Source organism: Herpailurus yagouaroundi, unplaced genomic scaffold (assembly GCF_014898765.1).
Source record: "Herpailurus yagouaroundi ecotype Mexico unplaced genomic scaffold, PumYag 100, whole genome shotgun sequence".
In the NCBI taxonomy this organism is placed as follows: Eukaryota; Metazoa; Chordata; class Mammalia; order Carnivora; family Felidae; genus Herpailurus; species Herpailurus yagouaroundi.
In genome coordinates this window covers 87,296,820-87,320,406 of record NW_024412391.1, presented here as the reverse complement: position 1 = coordinate 87,320,406, position 23,587 = coordinate 87,296,820, and the positions used below count along the sequence as shown (strand labels likewise).

General features: G+C 40.0%; 1 protein-coding gene across 2 annotated transcripts in view; it reads right to left on the bottom strand.

The window, feature by feature from the left end:
• The window catches only part of SUGCT (succinyl-CoA:glutarate-CoA transferase), a 775,778-nt gene that overhangs the window by 586,497 nt on the left and 165,694 nt on the right, over positions 1–23,587 (bottom strand). For both annotated transcript variants that reach the window (XM_040473014.1, XM_040473015.1), the window contains one exon: positions 5,760–5,855. In XM_040473014.1, the coding sequence (XP_040328948.1) occupies positions 5,760–5,855 (96 nt within the window). The remainder of the gene's footprint in view (positions 1–5,759; positions 5,856–23,587) is intronic.

Sequence of the window (23,587 nt, the reverse complement as noted above, 5' to 3'; positions counted from 1 at the left end):
GATGGTAAAAGGAAAAAGATGTCTTGGGGGTCTAAGGAAGGTTGCTGGGGTTTTTAAGGTGAGGGACATGATCATATGACTACCCACAGATACACAATGCAGGTGACAGAGGAGATAAAGTACAGGGGCAATGCCTTTAAATAGGCAAAATGTGGAAAGGGACAATTCATCCATTGTGACAGGAGGGAATGAAGTGAACCATAGATGGGAACACATTTAGGAGCTGGGGAGGCATGGCAGAGAAAAGATGAAATAGTTCTTTTCCAATCGCATCAATTTTCAGTGAAATAAGAGACCATCTTTGGCGAAGGATGAGGAGATAGGAGGAAGGTCTGAGGACAGAGATGTGAAATGGTCATCTCAGAGAAAGAAAATAAATATGTAGATAGTGTGCCAGGATTGTGGGTAAGGATGAGGGACCACTTGAGAAAAATGGTGGTGAATGGAGAGGGAGCTTGTCAACATGGTAGCTGTGTTTTCCTCTAGCCATATTCACTACTTGAGTGTGGGCGTAGATTGAAAGGGGCATTAAGTCTAATCAGCAGTGGGCTTTTGCCACTTGAATACAAAGGAGACGGTATAGTTACCAATAATAATATAGTCATTTATTACTCATAGTGCAGCATCAATATCACCTGGAATCAGACAATGCATCTTACAATTTCTATGTAGAGATTCATAGGCCTGTTAAAGCCTGAGAAACACCTGAATGGTAGTCAAGTGCAAACAGGAAAAGATCATTAAGGGCCATGGGATGCTAAAGAAATGAGATGCCAGGATGTTGCTTGGGTCATCTAAGTGGATTGTAAAGCCACCAAGACTGTTGGCAGAAGAAATAACTGGGTCAAAGGAAGAGATGAACGGAGCCATGTGAGAATAATTGTGCGGGTGATAACACATAGCCTGGAAGGCTTGGAGTCCTGGTGGTGATTGAGGCAAATGTGTAAAGGATGATGGGATTGGTGTTCTTTTAAGGGAAGGAGGTAATTGTGGTTGTCTCATTCCCCAGATTGGTCTCTGTGGCAGTACATACTAATCATGAAGGCAATGCTGTAGCTGAAGAGATTGTGGTTTTTTTCCAAGGAGCACATAGAACTCTGCGAGCTCCCCCAAGTCCTGCTGGTGGTATGGACTGGGAGAGAGATGGTCTTATCAGGAATCCAGAGGGAGCTCAGTGGGCTTCTGTTAGATCCATATACAAGCATGCTCCTTAGGGCACAGTAGCAGTACATTGTTAAGCATTTAGGGCAGAGATGGCCACCCAAAGATCTGTGCTTGCACTACAGAGCACAATAATTCTGTATAAGAGTAGAGAAGTTTGTTGGTCTCTGAAAAAAAAGAGGGGAGAGAAAGAGGAACAGAAAAGATGGGGAGATTCTTATGCTATTCAAGATAGTAAAACTCCCCAGTAGCAGCCAAAAGATATGGTTAAGACAGGTGAGACCTCCTATCAGAGACTGTATAAGTTTCATCTATAAAATCTCCCCCTTTTCCTTGAAAATGTTCAGTATAGTCTCCTCTCTTCATGAGTGTATGTGTGAATGGATCTTCTGGAGAGAGGGAGAGGGGTCAGTAAGGATCATGAGCCTGGAAAGTAAAGAGGAACATACAAATACAGGCTCCTAGCATGTTGAAGAAATATGGGAGAGACTTTTGGATACACATGGGTTATGAAATTAGGGGGATTATGATGTTAAGCATGTATGTAAAGTGCAGTGGCCCCACTGATAACCATATTACACAATAAAACATATTCTTTTTGAAGAGCAGCCAATTGCTTTCTCTGCACTCTTCTCTCCCATCCCCCAAAATCCTGTCTTTATAAATATAAATGTTTGAGGGGCGCCTGGGTGGCGCAGTCGGTTAAGCGTCCGACTTCAGCCAGGTCACGATCTCGCGGTCCGTGAGTTCGAGCCCCGCGTCGGGCTCTGGGCTGATGGCTCAGAGCCTGGAGCCTGTTTCCGATTCTGTGTCTCCCTCTCTCTCTGCCCCTCGCCCGTTCATGCTCTGTCTCTCTCTGTCCCCAAAATAAATAAACGTTGAAAAAAAAATTAAAAAAAAATAAATATAAATGTTTGAAGGGCTGAGAAACACTGGACTAATACCAATGCATTAAAAATCATCAGCGTCACATCAGCATTATGAAATTATTAACCCCTTGGGCTAGGTGTTTCTCAGAGGCAAGGCCCAATGGTAATGGTAACAAAAGAAACACTGAAACCCACTTTTTAAAAATCTGAATTCTCAGAAAAGCACCCACCAAATCTATTCAACAAGTAGCAGAATGACTATCTCAATTCTCTCTACTTTTGTTTGGTTTACTCATTTTCAGAAAGTTGGCAGTTGAAGAATAGGGAAGAATGAACACAAGTGGATAATCAACCCGAGAAGTTAAGGATTGAGGGTACATAAAATAACACACAAATGAAGGATCCTTACTTTTCAGAAATTTACATTCCATGCATTCAAGGTCTGTGATCTTTCAGATAGGGTTCAACAAGAATTAAGCAGAGTGAGCAGGGTGCCTAACTAATTCCTGAGACCATTCGGGTCTTCCATTATAGACTTTCAGCTCCAAACGCAGACAACTCAAATTAGATGCAAAGCTATAATTATTCTAGAAAACTGAATTATAATTATCCTGGCACTCACCCATAAAAATATTTCCCAAATCTATTTTAAAAATTAAAAACAGACCAAGGTCTAGAAACATATCTAGGATCTATCTTAATATGCTGGTTTCATTCAAGCTGAATTTGCATTTGTTCCTTAGTCACAGTGCTGAACCGGTCCTCTACCAAGAAAAAAACAGATGAATTCTGAGTTCCTGAGGAAAGATCCTAGTAGATCTTCTCTTATTTCTTACAGATAATAAAGCTGCAATCAACTAGATCAAATAAGCACGGTATCCACTTTATGTGACTGGGACAATTCTGGCAGGAAAAGTACATTTCTGTCTTCAAAGAACATATACACATGCACACACAGAGTCTCCCATATCCTTTACCTACCCTAGTAAAAGCCAAAAGATTCTAAATTTCTTTTTACCTCACAGTAAAATAATTGACAGCATACTCAAGACTCCTGAGCACAGGAAGGACAGCCAAGGTCTATACAAAACTTTTTTTTTTTAATGTTTATTTATTTTTGAGTGAGACAGAGAACGAGTGGGGGAGGGGCTGAGAGAGAGAGAGAGAGGGAGACACAAAATCGGAAGTGGGCTCCAGGCTCTGAGCTGTCAGTCCAGAGCCCCAAGTGGGGCCCGAACTCACGAACCGTGAGATCATGACCTGAGCCGAAGTCAGACGCTTAACTGACTGAGCCCCCCAGGCACCCCGATATACAAAACTTTTTTAAAAGACATTCTATTTTTTCTGGGGCGCCTGGGTAGTTCAGTTGGTTAAGTGTCCGACTTCAGCTCAGGTCATGATCTCATGGTTTGTGAGTTCAAGCCTCACATCAGGCTCACTGCTGTCAGCACAGAGCCTGCTTCAGATTCTCGGTCTCCTTCTCCCTCTGCCCTTCCCCACCACCCCCTCTCAAAAATAAATAAATAAAACATTAAAAATATATATCTTTAAAAGACATTCCATTTTTAAAAAAAATAATCAAAAAATAAACTATAAACCTTACACTACAACACAGTGAACACATCCCTATGTGATGTAATTTGGAATTATACTATAAAGCCTTCCGAGTCAAAAATGCTTTCTCCACACACCAAAAACTAAAAATACGCCTTCCATTATTAGTGATGAACTCCCACAGGTTCCAACATTTCCCTCTGTTAAAATGCCTTTGAGATGGATCTCCACAGTCAGTGATAAGTATCAATTAGTTGATGGCAACCTTTCAGCCATGAGCAAGTTATGGTTTGGAATAGAAGAAGCAACTGGAACCACAGCACTCTCCTGTCAAAGGTAGCAGGATCTGAAAGACTAGTCAACAAGCAGGCAGATCAGAGTTGGGATCCATCTATTCAATACAGGTATCAAATTCCTTTTTTTTTTTTAACATTTATTTATTTTTATTTTTGAGAGAGAGAGAGAGAGAGAGAGAGAGAGAGAGGGTGAGCAGGGGAGAAGCTGAGAGAGAGGGAGACACAGAATCGGAAGCAGGTTCCAGGCTCTGAGCTGTCAGCATGGAGCCCAACTCAGGGCTTGAATTCATGAGTGGTGAGATCATGACCTAAACTGAAGTCGGACGCTTAACCAACTAAGCCACCCAGGCGCCCCAGGCATCAAGTTGCCTATCAGAGAAGTGAGAAGGCTGAATTTGATGATCTCTAAAAAGTTCAAAAATGCAGCTTTTGGTAGGTCTGGCTAGAAGTTTAGCCACAGAGGGCTAAGAAGTAGGGAACCCAAATGTCACTAACAGTGGTCATAAAAGCACTGCTAAAGAAAAAAGGGGAGGCACTCAAGAAAATGTCTTCAGGGGTACCTGGGTGGCTCAGACAGTTAAGTATCAGACTCTTGGTTTTGGCTCAGGTCATGATCTCACAGTTCATGAGATTGAGCCCCATGTCAGGCTCTGTGCTAACAGTGTGGAGCCTACTTGGGATTTTCTCTCTCTCTCTCTCTCTCTCTCTCTCCCTCTCCCTCTGCCTGTCTTCAGCTCACACTGTCTCTGTTTCTCTCAAAATAAATAAATAAAAACTTAAAAAGGAAAAAAGAAAAGAAAAGAAAATGTCTCCACTACTGTAGTTACGCCAAAAGGCACTTCTACAAGGAAATCATAGTAACGCCTCAGGGACAAGGAGAAGATACACAGAAATAGAAAGCGAAAAATTCCAGATTCACATTGGGTCACTGAATTGCTCAAATTGGTATTAAAAGAAATGGAAAAGAAGCTAGTTTTGCTGAAGGAAATAATGTTCTTAAAACTAAAAGGATGAGTAGCAGTTGTTGATGGATTGATTTCCTGGCAAATGCAAAATGCTGATTTCTACATGCTCTGTCAAGGCCATTAGCACTGAAATGGCTACAGTAAACTTCACTCCTTCATTCAACAGATATTTACATGGTGCCTAGTCCATACTTCTGCTGGATGTGAGAAAGGATATGGTGATGAAAAAGACACCTCTAACTCTTAAACGTATTAGAGAAGATATAACAAATATATTAGTAAATACAATGAGACATGAATCTACGAAGCTAAGCAAAGGTTAAGGGTTTGGAAGAAGAGTTAGTTTCTGTTCTTATTTTATTTGTGAAAGATCACAATTCCTTCACATATTCATTCACACTAGCCAACATCAAGAATTTCTAAGGACAAGTTTAGACACTTAATAAAGAACAGCAGTTCCTGAACCATCTGCTTTGCTCTGAAAATAAAGATCCGTCACACGCGAGTTTTCATTTTACTCCAACCCTGTGAGAATATTATTGTCAGCTGGGGTAGGTAACATTTGGTTTATAATTGACATGGTGAACAAACCATGCTTTATAAAATGGCTACAATCAGTGTTTCTTTGGGGTGAAAAAAACACAAACCATCATGTGTGGCCAAAAGTCACTCACTTTCAGCAAGTTCCTTTGATCCATTTAAGTGTCCTGTTACTAATCTTCTGATGAAGAAATGTGCAAAACACAGAATTTAAAGTGAACAACAGAACCTTGTTATAGTCAGACAAAGATACATAACAGAGTATCCTGAAAGTTTTTTTTTTTTCTTAGCAAGGGAAATAATTTCCCAAATTCATATCATACGAAACTGAAGATTATAGTACCCCAACTCTATGTTGTATGTATTATTCTTACCTGGTAAGGAACAATACTGCCATGAGCTGTGCCCCAACGTTCTGCTTCCTTTTGGGCAATCAGATAATTAGCAGCTACCTGGGTCAGACAGGCCACCTATCAGAGGAGGGGGGGGAAAAAAGGTAGTTAACCCACAATTACGAACAGAAGGTTATACTGTGAAAGTTCTCATTTGAGTTCATTTCATGTCAGTGCAGAAGAAAATAAAAGAGAGAAGAAACCCCAAATAGGTTAGAAAATACACAGGAGGGATGCCTGGGTGGCTCAGTTGGTTACATGTCCGACTTTGGCTCAGGTCATGATCTTGAGGTTCCTGAGTTCGAGCCCCACATTGGGCTCTGTGCTGACAGCTCAGAGCCTGGAGCCTGCTTCCGATTCTGTGTCTCCCTCTCTCTCTGCCCCTCCCCAACTTGTACTCTGTCTCTGTCTCTCAAAAATAAATAAAAACATTTAAAAAATAAAGAAAATACACAGGCCACCATGCCTTCATCACGCAAAGAAAGATAGAACGGTATTACATTATTGCCTGAGACCAAGTAAGAATAACATTCAGCTCCCAGAAAGATCACTGGAGGACAGGGGTGCCTGGGTGGCTCAAATCGGTTTAAGCATCCAATCTTGGTTTCGCCTCACCACAGTTTCATGGGTTTGAGCCCCACATTGGACTCTGCGCTGACAGCACAAGGCCTGCTTGGGATTCTCTCTCAGCCCCTCCCCTTCTCATGTTGTCTCTGTCTCTCTCAAAATAAATAAATAAACTTAAAAAATAAAATTTAAAGATCAACTGAGGACGGAGGTCGACCCAGTAGATGAAACCCTGATCCAGCCTTGAGCATCAAAACTACATCAAAATACATCAGCATCTAGTACATTCCTTTCCCCTCCTCACCCGTGTCCTTTTGCTTTCTGTCAGGATGACAAAAAAAAGAGCTGGTGTCATCCCTGAGCAGCTGAACCAGCCATGAGCCAGGTTCCTCTAAAGTTCTCATTTCATGAAAAAAATAATAATAAACCTCTACTTTGTTTCAATCAGTTCAGCTGCCCAAAGCATTCTTACTGACACAGAGAATCAAAATTATTTGACTTTTTGAAATTCCCCATGAATTGTCCTCATTTAAACAAAAACTGCTGTACCTCTCTCAAATTAGTCCTAACCCCACACCCTCATTATTATACCTATTTCAGGTTTCAAAAGCCTTAGATCTCTTAAAGGGATCATCTAAAACCTTAGGGTCAACTTCTGACTCTTGCAGTATTTCATACACATATCTTGAAAACCTACAATGATTCAATAGCATAGGAGGATAACATGAGGATAATGACTTGATTCCCGATGACCCACCACGAGGAGCCTGTGTTCTCATGAATACCCATCCCCCCAAGGGCTGTGAACTATGGAAAGGCAACCTAATAAAAATTTTCCAAAGTTTCCAGAAAAAAAAAAGCTTCTGGCCTCATAACATAATCAGAATATTCCACACATACCATGGGTTTATTTTCCCCATTCTGGATCATCAGGTGTGACTGGGAATCTACCAAACCAGTAAATCGAACATATCCCAAACTAAGTCTGGCTCCTGGAACAACTCAGGGGTGGTTTTTCAAGGCTCCGTGCCACGACCTGTCATTGCCCTCTCCCTGGCATGGCTTCTTGCCTCCCTCAAGGCCTATCAATAGGGCTCGGCCTGGATGAATCTCCTTACAGCAGCAGACATTCTCCTTTACTTTATTCTTGGGATTTACACTCACTTTTATGTTCATTTACTGCTCTGTTGAAATTGGAACTGCCTTATGGCAGCTGGTTCGGCTGTACTGCCCAGGTGGCAAAACTAATAAACTTTGAGTCATCCACTTCTGGACCTCCATCTGGTCTCGGGCATTTGAACCATGGAGCATTCCAGGGCTGCCTGGGGCTGCCTCGTGCTAATCACCATTTCACAGATCACTTCTGTGTCTTTCAAAATGGAAAATCAAATCAACATTTTGTAGTCAAAAAAATGCACTGGATAGGAAATCCAGTTTCATGATTTAGCATCTCTGTAAACTCTAAGAGGTTGTACGGCTGTAGGTATTTAACTACTTTGACCTTCAGACACATTCTCTATAAAATCTTGGGCATTTGGCCAAAATGGGTGCTTTTCGATCTTTTAAAAAAAGGGGGGGGGGGGGGGGAAGCAGAACTCCTGTACCAAACCACATAATGCACAAAATCCTAATGTGTGAGGAAGTAACCCCCAGTGTTCTGGTTGAAGCGGAAGCAGGCCTACAATGTCACCCGGGGCAGCATAAACACAGAACTCAATTTGCAAATAGTAAATGGTCTTAAATTTGCTTCCTAGGTCTATACTTCTGGCTCTTATTCTTCTTAACAGTCTGGCAGATAAAAATGATACCAGGGATGCAATTGTAGTCATTTTCCCATTAAAGCTCTTCCTGAAATTGGGTAAATTCTCTCAAGTCTGAGGTTTTTCTATAAGAAAGGTTTTTCTTTGATCTAACTATATATGAGAGATGGGGGGAGGAGGTTGTTCTTCTCAAATAAATTCTGGTAAAAGTCACTCTCCAAGTCGCTCTGGTGCTACTGAAGGCCAAGGATTCACATTAATAAAGGTAATTCTCTGCAAGCAAAGAATCATAAGAAGCTTGGTATTTCCACTCTTTTAATTTCAAAGTCAACTGAGAGTCAATAGACCAACATCAGCAATAGCTGCAAGAGGTAGTGAACTGACTGGCTGATCACAGGTTAACCTGAAAATCCTAGATTGATCTGACATGGTTGCCAGGAGGATGTATGGGCTGGATTCTAGGCTGGAGATGAGCCCGGCTACCTCCTTTCTTGCCCACGACCTCTTTCTTTCATCTCAATTTTGACTTCTGTGTTTCTGACCCTACCTTGCTAAGCTATATCTTTGATAACTATTTAGTAAAAGCAGAGTTATTTAGAGTAAGTTTGAATGAAGAGTCAAAACTCATCTCACCAACTGTTTCTAAATGGGATGCCCTATCAGTTTCTTGCACACAACAGTAACTCATGAAAACAAAAGAGCATTTCAGGACTAACAGCCTCTCACTGGGCAGAAAGGTTAGATAAGATTTTAAGCCACTGCCACCCAAAAACAAAGTGTGATTTGTCAGTAACTATTCAGAGGCAAATTTAGGGGGAAAATGAATTCTATTTAAAAAAAAAAAAAAAAAAGGAGCGACAGGGCTAAACTTAGCAACCCAATGTTTAAAAGGGGCATTGCAAAACTAAGAGTAATCTACTATTTGCAATGAAGTATTTTAAGGCAGGAGAAGGGGGAGAAAGTCAACAGCTATGACGTGATTATGTATGAAAAATCAGAGGCTTCCTGGCAATTAATGACAAATTTTCCACAAATCAAGAGAATGCAGGATGTGACTTTTAGGTTAATAACTACATACTGTATATCCATTCTAAATATTGCATTAGATCGTTACTTACATCCCCTAAACTTAGGGCCATTATTTCATCATGTGGACGCTATATAATTTACTCAGAATGTTGCCTTTATATGGTTTCATCTGAACAAAAAAACCAACTTTGGTTTAATAATAATCATTCTGACAGAAAAACTATTATTTTAGATAACATAGTGGGTCCTGGTATTGTGTGTCTAACCAGAAAACCAGTGGCATGGTCAAAGTGGCTCTCAAAGGGCACAGCCCCAAAAGACATGAGGAAGAATACACCCAATTATTTCCCAAAGCAGCCCCATGGGGTCTGTCACCACGTTTCACTTCTACCGAATGAGGATCAAACTGCAATAATAGAATTTTTCATCTCCAAAAAACCAAGTATGATGGGAAAAGTGGGGAAAACAATACTAGGATTGGGGTCCATTGCATCACAACTGGTCAATTTTTCCCTCCTGCTCCCTTGCACATATTCTGGCCTCCAACTAAGCTGGGCTAAACACCAATCATGCTTCACTTCTGCACCTGCCCATCTTTCCAACCATTCTTCAAAGTCCATTGCAGTGTCACCATTTCCACTACCCTCTCATCACCCAAGCAAACAAATATTTCCCCTGCCTCTGAACAAACGCAACCCCTTAATCTGCCTAACGCCAGCTGCCCTCTCACAGTCCACCTTATACAACTACACTTTTAAGATGGCAAAGCTAAGAAGACCTAGATCAGTGGTTCCTAAACCTACCTGTGCATCATAGTCACCTGTAGAATTCCTGGACCCACCACCCCCCCGCCCCGGACCTACTGAATTAGACTCTTCAGGGATGGGGTCTGGGAAAAACATAATTTAACCAATGCAACCAGATTTGAGAACCAAAGCCTCAGGGAAATCTAGCCTAATCTCTTAAGGTTAGAGATGGATAAATAAAGGAACAGAGAAGGAAATAACTTACTTGAAGTCACACAGCTGGCTAATGACAGAACTTTAAACTACTCTAACTACAGTGTCCTCCTCCATCCTAACTTATTATCCATCGCTTATCCTATCCCTTCTTTTAAACCGGGAACTATTTCAGGGTAAGAACTGTTTGCTACAAGCCCTTCATATGTTCTCCCAGCACCTAACATAGAGTTTCCACACTATTTTTTTAATGTTTATTTTTGAGAGAGAAAGAGTGTGTGAGCAAGGGAGGGGCAGAGAAAGAGGGGGACAGAGGATCCAAAGCAGGCTCTGTGCTGACAGCAGTGAGCCCGATATGCGGCTCCAAGTCATAAACCGCAAGATCCTGACCTGAGCTGCAGCTGGATGCTTAGTCCATCCACTGAGCCACCCAGGCGCTTCCACGCACTAATTTTTTTAACGCGTGAATGGAAACAGTATTAGTTTATTTACTCAACAAATACTGAGTGCTGCTTTGTGTAAGGTATTATGTCAGCTACTGGGTACAAAAGTAAATAGAAAGACCCAGTCCTGCTCTCTTTGGACCTAAGAATAGTGGAGAAGACAACTAAATAGTTATAGGAACTTGCATGGGGAGAACTTTAAAAACAAAGAGAATATCATGTGGGCAAGTCCTAAGGCAAGAAACAGAGGGGCATACAAGGGAAAAAAAATCTGAAAGTAGACGCATATAACTGAAGCATGACAGGAAAGAGACAGGAAATGAAATTAGAGGTGGACAGATCCTGCCAGCCCCTTGAAGGAGTCATTCTCTGCACATCTTTCAGAATGATCATTTTATTTTATTTTATTTTATTTCATTTTATTTTATTTGTTTGTAATTAATCTCTACACCCAACATGGGGCTCAAACTCACAACCCCAAGATCACAAGTCTCATGCTCCACCGACTGAGCCAGCCAGATGCCCCTCGGAGTGATAGTTTTAAAATCAAGAATTATATTATGTCATCCTTCTACTTAAAACTCATAGGGCTTCCCTCTGCATTTGGAATTAAACCCAACGAATGGACTGAAAAGAGACAAGAGAGAAAAGGGACCAGTTACAGATACTGTGAAGGTCCAGGCATAAGCCTATGACCGCTCAGACTAAGTTCGTGGCGGTGGAAATGGCCAAATGAATGGATTTAAGATCTCCTTTAGGGATAGAATGGACAGAACATGTAAAAGACAGTATGGGAAGGGGATGGCAGATAAAATGGTGAGGAAGAGGAGGGAGCTACACATAACTCCCAGGTTTCTGGCTGAATATCTGGGTAGGCTATGAAGGCACTAACAGAAATAAGCAAATCCAAGGGAGGAAGGAGGTGAAGGGAAAGGAAAACAAGAATCCTCCTTTGCATATGTTGCATTGGAGATGCATGCAAGACAATCATTGGGGCTGCAGTCATCAGCATATAGAAAGTATTTAAAGTCATTCCCTAAGGGCAAATAGGGAGATAAAATTAGAGAAGAAACCAGGAACAAGGTAAAACAAAAGAAGATAAGTCTCCATGCCAAAAACAGCCTCTAATCAGAGGTATGAATGATGATGCAATTCAAACCACCAGCACCAATTTACCCCAAAATAGGGAGTAGGTGAAATAAACTACGATATTTAAACATAACAGGAGATAAAAGTAGGCATTTAAAATGGTGCAACAGAAGATAGTACCATGTGAGGAAATGTTTATAATTTTTTTAACTTTTTATTTTAGAACGGTTTTAGAGTTACAGAAAACTTACCAAAATAGTAATGAGTTCCCATACACTCCACACCCAGTTCCTCTATTATTTTTATTTCTTTTCTCTGCTGATTTCATTTCTTATTTATTTTTTAGCTGACACAATGTTACATTGGTTTCATGTGTACCACCTAGAGACTCAACTTCTCTAGACGTTATGCTGTGCTCAGCACAAGTGTGGCTCCCATCAGGCTTCCTTCAACGCCATCCCAGTACCATTCACTATATTCCCTATGCTGCGCCTTTTATTCCCTTGACTGTTCATTCCAATGCTCCTATTAATTAGCCTCTTACCCCAGTGTGATATATATTTTACAATGAAAGAGCCAATATTGACACATTGTTATTAATTAAAGTCCGTGTGTTCAGATTTCCTTCATTTAAAAAAAAAAATTTTTTTTTAATGTTTGTTTACTTTTGAGAGAGAGAGACAGAACTTATTCTGTCTTTTTGAAGCAGGCTCCAGGCTCTGAGCTGTCAGCACAGACCCAGGACACAGGGCTCAAACACACAAACCGTGAGATCACGACCTAAGCCCAAGTTGGATGCTTAACCGGCTGAGCCACCCAGGTGCCTCAGATTTCCTTCATTTTTAATGTTCTTTTCAGCTCCAAGATCCTATTCAGGACACCTATCACATTCTATTTGGTGGTTGCTTCCGTAGGCTCCTCTTGATTGTAACAATTGATCACACATTCCTTCTTTCTGAGGACCTGGACAGCTTTGAGGAGTACAGATCAGGTATTTGGAGACTGCTCCTCAATAGGGATTTTTCTTCTACTTTTCTCATAATTAGAGAATTATGGGTTGGTCTTTGGGAATTTGGACTTTTTGGAAGAAAGCTCACAAAAGTAAAGGGCCATTTTCATCCATCTTATCAAAGGTACAAACTATCCATATGACTTAACGTTGTTGGTGTTGACCTCCATTACCTGCCTGAGGTGGTGGCTGTCAGGTATCTCCACTGTAAAATCATTCTTTTTTTTCTCCCCCTTTCCACAATGAAATCTTTGGGGGTGAGGAGTTATGCTCCTCCTTCTCAAGGATGAACTGTCCACATAAATTATTTTGAATTCTGCATAGGATATTTGTCTCTTCTCTCCTATTTATTTATTCAGTCATTTATTTATATCAGCACAGAGTCCTAGGTATTTATTTTATACTTTGGGTTATAATCCAATATGACTCTATTTTGTTGCTCAAATCATTCTTTTTTGGCCACTGGGAGCTCTTTCAGTTGGCTCCTTTGACACACACCGCATCATGGTGAGGTTTTTGTTTTTAAGCACTTCCTTTTTTGTGGCACTACAGGATACTCCAGGATCATCTCTAGAAGTCCTGTTCCAGTCTTACAAGAAAGCATAAAAAGAAGAGGGATCAAAAGGTAAGTAAAGGGAATGTTTATTTATATATTATGTTAATATATTATATATAATATTTATTTAAGTGTCAACCAGTGCCTCATTCATTCATTTATTCAAAAATCTTGACATCACACCTACTATGTGCCAGGAACTGTTCAAGGCACAGGGGAAATAGGAGTGAATAAGACAGACATGGTTGCACTGTCATGAAGCTTACATTCCAGGGTCAGCTACATTCAGGCATAAAAAACAGGAGGATATCAAGAAATGATAGATAGAAATGATTTTCTAGACCAGCAGGTTAGAAAAGTCTCTTTGAAGAGGTTAACACTAGGGGCACCTGGGTCGCTCAGTCGGTTAAGTGTCTGACTCCGGCTCAGGTCATGATCTTGCAGTTCAGGTCATGATCTCGCAGTTCTTGCGGGTTCGAGCCCCGCATGGGGCTCTATGCTGACAGCTGGAAGCCTGGAGCCTGATTCCGATTCTGTGTCTCCCTCTCTCTCTGTCCCTCCCCCACTTGTGCTCTGTCTCTCTCTGTCTCTCAAAAATAAATAAATGTAAAAATAAAAATTTTTTTGAAGATGTTAACACTTAACTGGAGACCTGTAGAAAGCATGTGAAAATCTAGGGGAATCTTTCTAGGCAACCACATCAACAACTAAAAGACTTTCTTGCGGTAAAAATTTACCATATTTCAGAACAGAAATAAGGTCACTGTAGCGGGAACGTAGTAGGTAAAAAAGGCAATAGTATAAGATGGGGTTAAGGAGGGGGGCGCCTGGGTGGCTCAGTCAGTTAAGCGTTGGACTCTTGATTTCAGCTCAGGTCATGATCTCACGGTTTGTGAGTTCAAGCCCCCGTGTCAGGCTCTGTGCTGACAGTGTGGAGCCTGCTTGGTATTCTCTCTTTCTCTGCCCCTACCCTGCTCATGCACACTCTCTCCCGATTGTCTCTCTCTCAGAATAAATAAATAAACTTATTTATTTATGTAGGTATTGCAGGCCTGAGTAAGGTCCTAGAATATCATTCGAAGTGTCATGGGAAGCCATTGATTTATAATAATTAGATCATCTGGCTGTTATATGGAGTATTAAGGGGGAATGAATGAAACCAAATGATCTCACATGAGGTTGGTATTACAGCCTCTATTTTACAGATGAAAAAACTAAGCCTAGGCAGATTGGGTGTCTCGTCTAGGTCACACAGTGAGTTGCTGAATGGCAAATCTATGACTCACTCGCAGGTCAGTCTAATCTCCAGTCCATAGGGCTAAGGAGGGAACACATTCAGGAGTGGAATGGCTATCCCATGTTGAAAAAAGAATAAGAATTATACCTATTCATACCACATTTACCATTTTAAGCTTCTAGTATTCACTAACGATAAAAGCTAATACCTATATTAAGTACTTATTGTGTACTGTTCTAAGCATTTTATGCAAATTATCTTATTTCATCCACATGACAACTGTATGAGAGAAGTGCTATGATGAACCCATTTTACAAATGAGAAAACTGAGGCACAGAGCAGTTTCATAATCTTCCCACAGTTATATACCTAGTAAATGGACAAGCCAGGACCTGAACTCAGCTAGTCTGGATTCCGGCATTCTATTCTGTATTTCATACAGAATCAAACTCCTTAGTATTCCTGAATGGCCACGATCCTAGAAAAGGTTTATTGGACTGTCCTACTTGGTAAAGAAAAGACAGTCAGTAAACATCCTTTTCTATTAGGTAAACCTCTACAGATAAGTCCGACCTTAATTATTACATAATCCTTAATATGGTACTCACTCAAAGATTTCTGCTTTGCTGCAACTATGTCTTTACTTCTATTCCAATGTAATTAGAAATAAACTCCAACCTATAAACATTTTACCTGTAAACACTGGAAAAACCAGTAGAGCTGTTATGTAATTTTAAAATCTCTACCTTTATTTGTTTAGCAAAGGAAGAACATATTGTCAAATCCTTCTCTTTGGGGCATTTTTTTTTAACCTAATGAAAGGAACACACACATTTCACATTCCTCTGAACTATCACTAATGGTAGTCAAATCATATTGATGTTTATTTTATATACTGAACTCAAAAAGAAAACATATTTGCATCATACTCAGAATAATTTTGCCAATCCATCTGAATCAAAATCAGACATGTGGAAACTGGATCTCAAATGCCAGAAGGTAAGACCAGACAACACAGAGAGACAGAATTTCAAAAGCATGTTTAGTGTAATACATCAAACATATTTCTTACCATTAACCACTGACCCAGTCAATCATTTCACTCAAAAAGTGGTTATGAATAACTAGAAGGAAAAAATGTGATGAGTAAGTGGAAATATAGAAAGGTAACAGTTAGTGACATGATGTACTTATTTATTCCTGTGATGTCTTCGGTTTCAAATGTTTTCTTCGAATATGGTTTTACATTTGAAATAACTTCATTCTTGAAAATATTTGTTTCTTAAAACAAATGAATAAACAAACAAAAAGCAGAATCAGACTATAAATATAGAGAACAAACTGATGGTTGCCAGAGGGAATGGGGGTGAGAGAGTGGGCAAAATGGATGAAGGGAAGTGGAAGATACAAGCTTCCATTTATGGAAGGAGAAAGTCTCAGGAATAGAAGGCATAGCATAGGGGATATAGTCAACGATATTGTAACAGCACGATATGGTGACAGATGGTAGCTACACTTGTGTTGAGCACAGCAGAAGTACAGAGTTGTTGAATCCCCACGCTGTACACCTGAAACTAATGTAACATTGTGTGTCAACTACACTCAAACATCTTTCTAAGTTCTGTTTTTAGAATACATACATTGCTCTGCAACGCTAGTTTTAAAAAGAAGTTATAAGAAATGAAAGTTACTTTTGTTTATTGCTTCCTTCACGCATTGAGCAGATATTTAATAAGCCCTTATTATATGCAGAGCACTCTGTCAGGTGCTGTCAGAGATCCCAAAATCAATAAAAGAGAGTTTTATCTCTCAAGACAGTTAAAATCTTTTTTTTTCATTTTTGTAAATGTTTTTATTTATTTTTGAGACAGAGAGAGACAGAGCATCAGCAGGGGAGGAGCAGAGAGAGAGAGAGAGGGAGACACAGAATCTGAAGCAGACTCCAGGCTCTGAACTTTCAGCACAGAGCCCGACGCAGGGCTCCAACTCACGGACTGTGAGATCATGACCTGAGCTGAAGTCAGACGCTTAACCGACTAAGCCACCCAGACGCCCGAAAGTTAAAATCTTTAATTCAAAATAGAAATAATCAGTCCCACAAGAGACTTTTTAAAAAAAAATCTATCAAGTAGACAGGGCGCGTAGGTGGCTCAGTAGGTTGGGTGTCCCACTTTGGCTCAGGTTATGATCTTGCAGTTCGTGGGTTTGAGCCCCACATTGGGCTCTGTACCGACAGCTCAGAGCCAGGAGTCTGCTTCAGATTCTGTGTCTCCTTCTTTCTCTGCCCCTACCCCACTCATGCACACTGTCTCTCGCTCGCTCTCTCTCTCTCTCTTAAAAATAAACATTAAAAAAAGTTTTTAAATAGAAACAGCATTTTTCACAGAGCTACAACAAATAATCCTAAAATGTGTAAGGAATCACAAAAGACCCTAAATAGCCAAAGCACCTTGAAAAGGAAAAGCAAAGCTGGAGGCATCACAATACTGGATTTCAACTTAAATTACAAAGCTATAGTGATCAAACCAGTATGGTACTGGCACCAAAACAGACATATATATCAATGAAGTAGAATAGAAAACCCAAAAATGAACCCAAAACTACATAGTCAATAAATCTTTGACAAAGCATAAAAGAATATGCAATGGGGAAAAGACGGTCTCTTCAACAAATGGTGTTGGGAAAACTGGAACAACATCCAAAACAATGAAACTGGACCATTTTCTTACACCATACACAAAAATAAGTTCAAAATGGATTAAAAACCTAAATGTAAGAACAGAAACCATAAAAATTCTAGAAGAGAATGCAGACAGTAACATCCATGATGCCAGCCGTAGCAACTTCTTTCTAGATATGTCTCCTAAAGCAAGGAAAACAAAAGCAAAAATAAACCATTGGGACTTCATCAAAATAAAATGCTTCTGCACAGCGAAGGAAACAATCAACAAAACTAAAAGGCAACCTATGGAATGGGGGAAGATACTTACTTGCCAATGGCATACCAGATAAAGGGTTAGTATCCAAAATATATAAAGAACTTATAAAACTGAACACTCAAAAAACCCGAAAAATCCAATTAAAATGGGCAGAAGAGAAAAAAGAAAACATCCAGATGGTCAACAGATACACGAAAAGATGCTCAACATCACTGATCATCAAGGAAATGCAAATCAAAACTACAATGAGATATCACCTCACACCTGTCAGAATGTCAACAACATAGAAACAACAGATGTTGGCAAGGATGTGGAGAAAGCGGAACCCTCTTGCGCTGTTGGTGGGAATGCAAACTGGTGCAGCCACTCTGGAAAACACTATGGAGGTTTCCATCCAGCAATTGCACTACTAGGTATTTATTCAAAGAATATAAAAACACTAATTCAAAAGGATACATGTACCCTGATGTTTATAGCAGCATTAACTACAATAGCCAAATTATGGAAACAGTCCAAGTGTCTATCCACTGATGAATGGATAAAGAAGATGTGAGATATATATATATTATAATATATAAAAATTATTAATATATTACATTAATGTATAATATACAATGTATTATACATAATGGAATATTACTCAGCCATAAAAAAGAATAAATCTTGCCATTTGCAACGATGTGGATGGAGCTAGAGAGTATTATTACTAAGCTAAATAAGTCAGTCAGAGAAAGACAAATACCATACGATTTCACTCATATGTGGAATTTAACAAACAAAACAATCAAAGGCAAAAAAATAAGAGAGAAGCACTCCAAGAAACAGACTCTTAACTATACAGAATAAACTGATGGTTACCAGAAGGGAGGTGGGGGGGGGGGATGGGTTAAATAGTTGATGGGGATTAAGGAGGGCACGCGCTGTGATGAGCACCGGGTATTGTATGGAAGTGTTGAATCACTACACGGTACACCTGAAACTAACATTGTATGTCAGCTAACTGGAATTTAAATAAAAACTTTAAAATAAATAATAAAATTAAATTAAATTAAATTAAAATAAAATAAAATAAAGGTTAAGCTCAGAGAGACATGCTGCTGCCGACCTTGACAACACAGCCTGCATGGGCTCTACAGCCACAAGGAACAACCTGCCAACAACCTGAAAGGGTTTGAAGGACTCTGAGCCCCTAGTGAGAGCTTCAGCCCAGCAGACACCTTGATTGTAGCCTCTTAAGACCCAAGCAAATGGTCCAGGCTTTCCTGGACTCTACACCCATGGAAACTATAATGTAATAACCTTGTGTTATTTCGAACTATGCATGTGTTAATCTATTACGTGGCAATAGAAAATTAATACAAGGCTGAAGCCGCTGAAGTAGATGAGTTGGCTGAATGCTTCCAAGGAAAGCAGAGGACAATGGCAGGGCTCTGGAGTCAACCAAAGAGGGAACAAAAAAAAAAAGAACATAACTCTAAAGGACGTGAAGGTGGGAAGAATAACAGAAAGGTGTGGTGTCTGGAGGCCAAAGGAGAAGCATGTTAGAAGAACAGTGTTGAATGTGTGCCAAATAGCCAAGTGAGGCCAAGGAGGAGGACAGTGAGAATCTCAGACTCAACAAAAAGAAATTAGCCTTCAAAGGCAATGTCAAGAGAGAAATTGGAGTGGATATCATAACGCAAAGGATTAAGAAAAGTCGGTGGAAAACAGAAAACTCAATACAAATAATACATGTAAGTCTGGCAGTAAAAGGAGGAAAGAGACAGAACAATGGCTGGAAGGCTTAGCCAAATTACCAAAAATGGTGTCAAGTGAAGATTGTTCGTGATGTTACCTTTTCCAGGGTATACAGACTTTAATAGAAAACTAATGAACACAAAAGCCTTAGAGCTAAAGGAATGAATCTCTCTGAGTGGAATTTCAGGCATTTCCCTCAAGTTCATGGGAGAAAGATTTTATAATTGAGTCATTTTCCTAGAACCTTGAAGTCACAGAGCTATATAAAACAACGCTGCATAGAACAAGAGCTTATAAACCAAGCTCCGACATGAGAACAAAAATTCATTTACACACTCTGACTACATCTGATCAATCTAACTGACTAAAATCCAAGAATGTAAAGGTGATTCGAATGAGGATTTTTGTCTGGCCACATCACACTGCCCTGCTCTCCTGAGCTTCTGTGGCACGGCTCCCAGAATAACAAGGGAGACTCACCAGCATACAGGACATGATTAAGTTCTTCAGTGGTGACTCTTCTTAAAGTGTCCTCATGGGACTTCAAGGGAGAGGTGCAAAACCAGGTGTGAATTAGGGCAAGAAATCATGTCAGTGACCAAATGATTCAGCAGGTAAAGTATGTGTCACGTTATTACACTTCGAGAAAAAATTCATGCACTGAAGACAGGTACACAGTGCCAAGGACTGCCATTTAATTAACAAAATCAACTCAGTGATAAAAACAGACAAACAAAAAACTCTAAGAACACCAAGAAAGAAAAAATACATTACTTTTTTTTAATGTTTATTTATTTTTGAGACAGAGCACGAATGGGGGAGGGTCAGAGAGAGGGAGACACAGAATCCGAAACAGGTTCCAGGCTCTGAGCTGTCAGCACAGAGCCTGATGTGGGGCTCGAACTCACGGACCGCGTGATCATGACCTGAACCGAAGTTGGCCGCTTAACTGACTGAGCCACCCAGGCGCCCCTCTATTTTTATATACTAATTCTGTTGTATTTGAAAGTGTTAATCTTGTACTTACATTTCATTTCTTCAATCAACAAATACGTATTGAGTGACTACTTTGTTCCAGGCAACGTGCGAGGTGCTGGGAATACAACACTGAAAGAGATAAATCCTCTGCCCTCATGGAACACAGGGTCTAGAGAGAGGACACGTTAAACATGTACAGCCTATGGGGCGCCCGGGCGGCTCAATCTGTTAAGCCTCTGACTTCGGCTCAGGTCGTGATCTCGGGGTTTGTGAGATCGAGCCCTGCATCAGGCTCTGTGCTGACAGCGCAGAGCATGCTTGGGATTCTCTCTCTCTCTCTCTCTCTCTCTCTCTCTCTCCCTGTCTCTGCCTGTCTTCTGCTCTCTCACTCTCTCTCTCTCTCTCAAAATAAATTTAGAAACTTAAAAAAAAAAAAACATATAAAGCCTAGTGAGGTGAGGAATTTGGGGACAAGCCTAGGGGACTTTGAGCAAAGTGAACTTGGCATGATAAGCATATTCTTTTCACACTTCCCTGCCCCCTCCTGCCACCAGGACACAAAAACTGCTTTTGGCAAATATAACTGCCACGTTACAGTCATCTTTACTGGTGTGGGAGTCACTTCACGGGAACAGAAACAATAATAATACTCCACTCTACATACAAACACCTGGGCAACCTCACCTCTGTTCTTACTAACACATCTGACCAGAGACTAAAACCAAGGAGACTGATTTCAGAACTTTGCTGACTTACATCCCACAGTCAGAACTCAACAGCAAGCCACATGACACAAACTGGATGGCTTTTAAGGTCTAAGCTGCAAACTGTGGATGTGTTTGGACTTTTCAACATCACCTTTAAGAGACCTCAAAGGTCCACCGACATAATCAGCCTTTGATGACACACTGTATCATATATCCACATTCTCATATGCCCCTAATTTCATACATTTGCATATGATCTGCATTCTAACGTATCCGCAAATCTGTTTTTCTCTGCTAGAGGACTGTAATACGATAGAGCCCTTAAGGATCCACTTTGCTTTGTTGTGTCAATCCTCATATTCATCAGACAATGATCATTCTCTTAGCCACATCCTCCACCTACTCCTTAACCACAATTGGAGGGCTAGACAGTTCTGAAGAGGGCAGAGTCTTTGAATCTTTTTGATATCCTCAGCAGTTTGGTGGAAAGATATTTGGATCCTGAGTCCCAGGGTCAGCCTAGTTCTTCACTACAAAGTTCTGAACCCTGACTCAGGTTTGCAAAACATAACCAACTTCTTTATAGCCCTGTTCGTATAACTTCACAATAACATGGTAAAAGCACTTTGAAAATACTCAAATGTAAGAATCCTAAAAAATTATCCTTAAAAAAAAAAAATATTATCCAAGCAAATACAGACCAAAGAGCTCACATGGGGTTTTACTCTACAACAATTTAGTAATTTCTATTAGATTGATGCTCTCCATCTTTCATTCATACAAATAATCCATCTAGGAAAAACAATTCCCAGAGATGGCAAAAACAGGTCAGTCAGCTTTAGAAATTCCAGGTATATTGATTGTTTTTATTCATGAAAGAAGTTTCTGACCTGCAAATTTTTTTAAATTTTATAAATATTAAACACACTTTAAAACACTGCTGGTTCAGAAAAATAGCAGTGGAACCACTGATTAAAATCAACACTTTGTACCTGAAACAAGTATAATTCTGTATGTTAATTCTATTGGAATTAAATTTTTTTAATTCAATGTTTGGATGAATCAAACCATTGATTAAATCTTCAGGTAGACTATAAAGCAGCAAAAATTGATTTCTAATGAGATTTCTAAGACAAATCATCAGCAGTTTACCTCCAGAGGTTGCAAACGGGCAGCTCGTGAGCAGGATTCCATTCACAACTGCATTTTGTCTGGGCTACGTAGCATTTCGAAAATTAAAAAGTTTTATATAAAAATTCAAATGTTTTACTTCAAAAATTGAAGATCTGGCTATACTGGGCCAGTATGGTGGAACTGGCTTATACTGGCTCCGCAGAGTTGATTGTTAGCATCTCCTCCAAACATGTTCAGTAACGATCGTATTAGAGGCTTGAAATCAGCCATGTGGAAATATTTACACAATGAGAATTGGCAAATGCTACAAATCGCTGCTCTTTTTTTTTTCTTTTTTTCTTTTTGCTTTAAGAAAGCAAGTTGAACATTTACAAGCACACCCCACACTTGGGACCACAATCTCACATGACAGCAAATGCTGGAGTGAGGAGTGACGAAGCCCTTCCTAGCCCATATCCACCACTATTGTTCCTTGTCTGGCTCACTTCACTCATTTTAATAACCTGCCTGGCATATTTAAGTATTTGCAACTCCTGGTTTACAGTCATAATGTATTCAAAACAACTCTTAGGTGATAACAAAGAAAAAAAAACAAAAACAAAAACCAAAAACCTAAGCCACTGTGCTTGCTTGATAATTAAAAATAAAGACCAGGCTTAAATTCAACACAGTTGGACAAAGTGAAATACCATCTACAGATTCCTTCTTCTCCCTATTTTAGTCATTGTGGTATTTAGGCAAACAAGAACATTGTGATGGTTTTCAAGTCATAAATTGAACAGTTAGCAAATATAGATATTTTTTAAATGATAAGAGCATTGTTTAACTGTATACCCTTAAGAAACAAATAATGAAAAGCTGAGGATTTTTATTTCTAGGGGGGGAAAGATCATCATTGCTTTTCAAAACTCTGAAGGCTTTGGTTTGTCTGCAAATGGATATTTGACAGCTATCTTGAAACCCTGAGCACAAAAATTCTGACACGAGACAAACCTCTGATTAAATGACTCTCGACTAGAATGTCTGAACATGAAATCAGATATGATAGTGGTCAGAAAAATTCTCTTTCATGTCACATTACATGGGTTCACACACAGATGAACCCATGCTTAGCCTGCCCTAATACATAGGTCTGTGCTTCCAAAGACAATAATGCTTTTATTTATCCCTCCCTTCCCTTGGGGCATGAGTATCAGAGTCCCACCCACCAGAAGAAAAGCATTTTCCAGAAACCACTTCCACAGTCCCAAGAACAAAGACAGAGGACAAAATCTGGGGAGGAATGCACACCAAAGGAAGTTCCTAAAACAGTTCCCATCGACTGGTTCCGTAGATGTGAATACTGTCCTGCCAGTAATCACCACCACCGTAAGGAAGGGGCAATCTGACCAAGTGCCAGGAGCCAATACACACCGCTTTTCAGATTCTATCTTCTCTCCTCCACCTCTCGCTACATTTCTCTTCAGTCTCAGACCTACTTCAGCATGATTCCTGGTCTTTTCTTTTTTTCGACATGACCCAAAATGACAAGTATTTGGAACTCTATCCTAGTCCCCAAATTATCATATGTTCAATTTCACTGTGGCAACAAATCAAGGATAGTAAAGCAACAGGAAGAAAGAAATAGAAAGGAAAGAAGGTGAGAGGGACAGAGGAGAAGAACAAA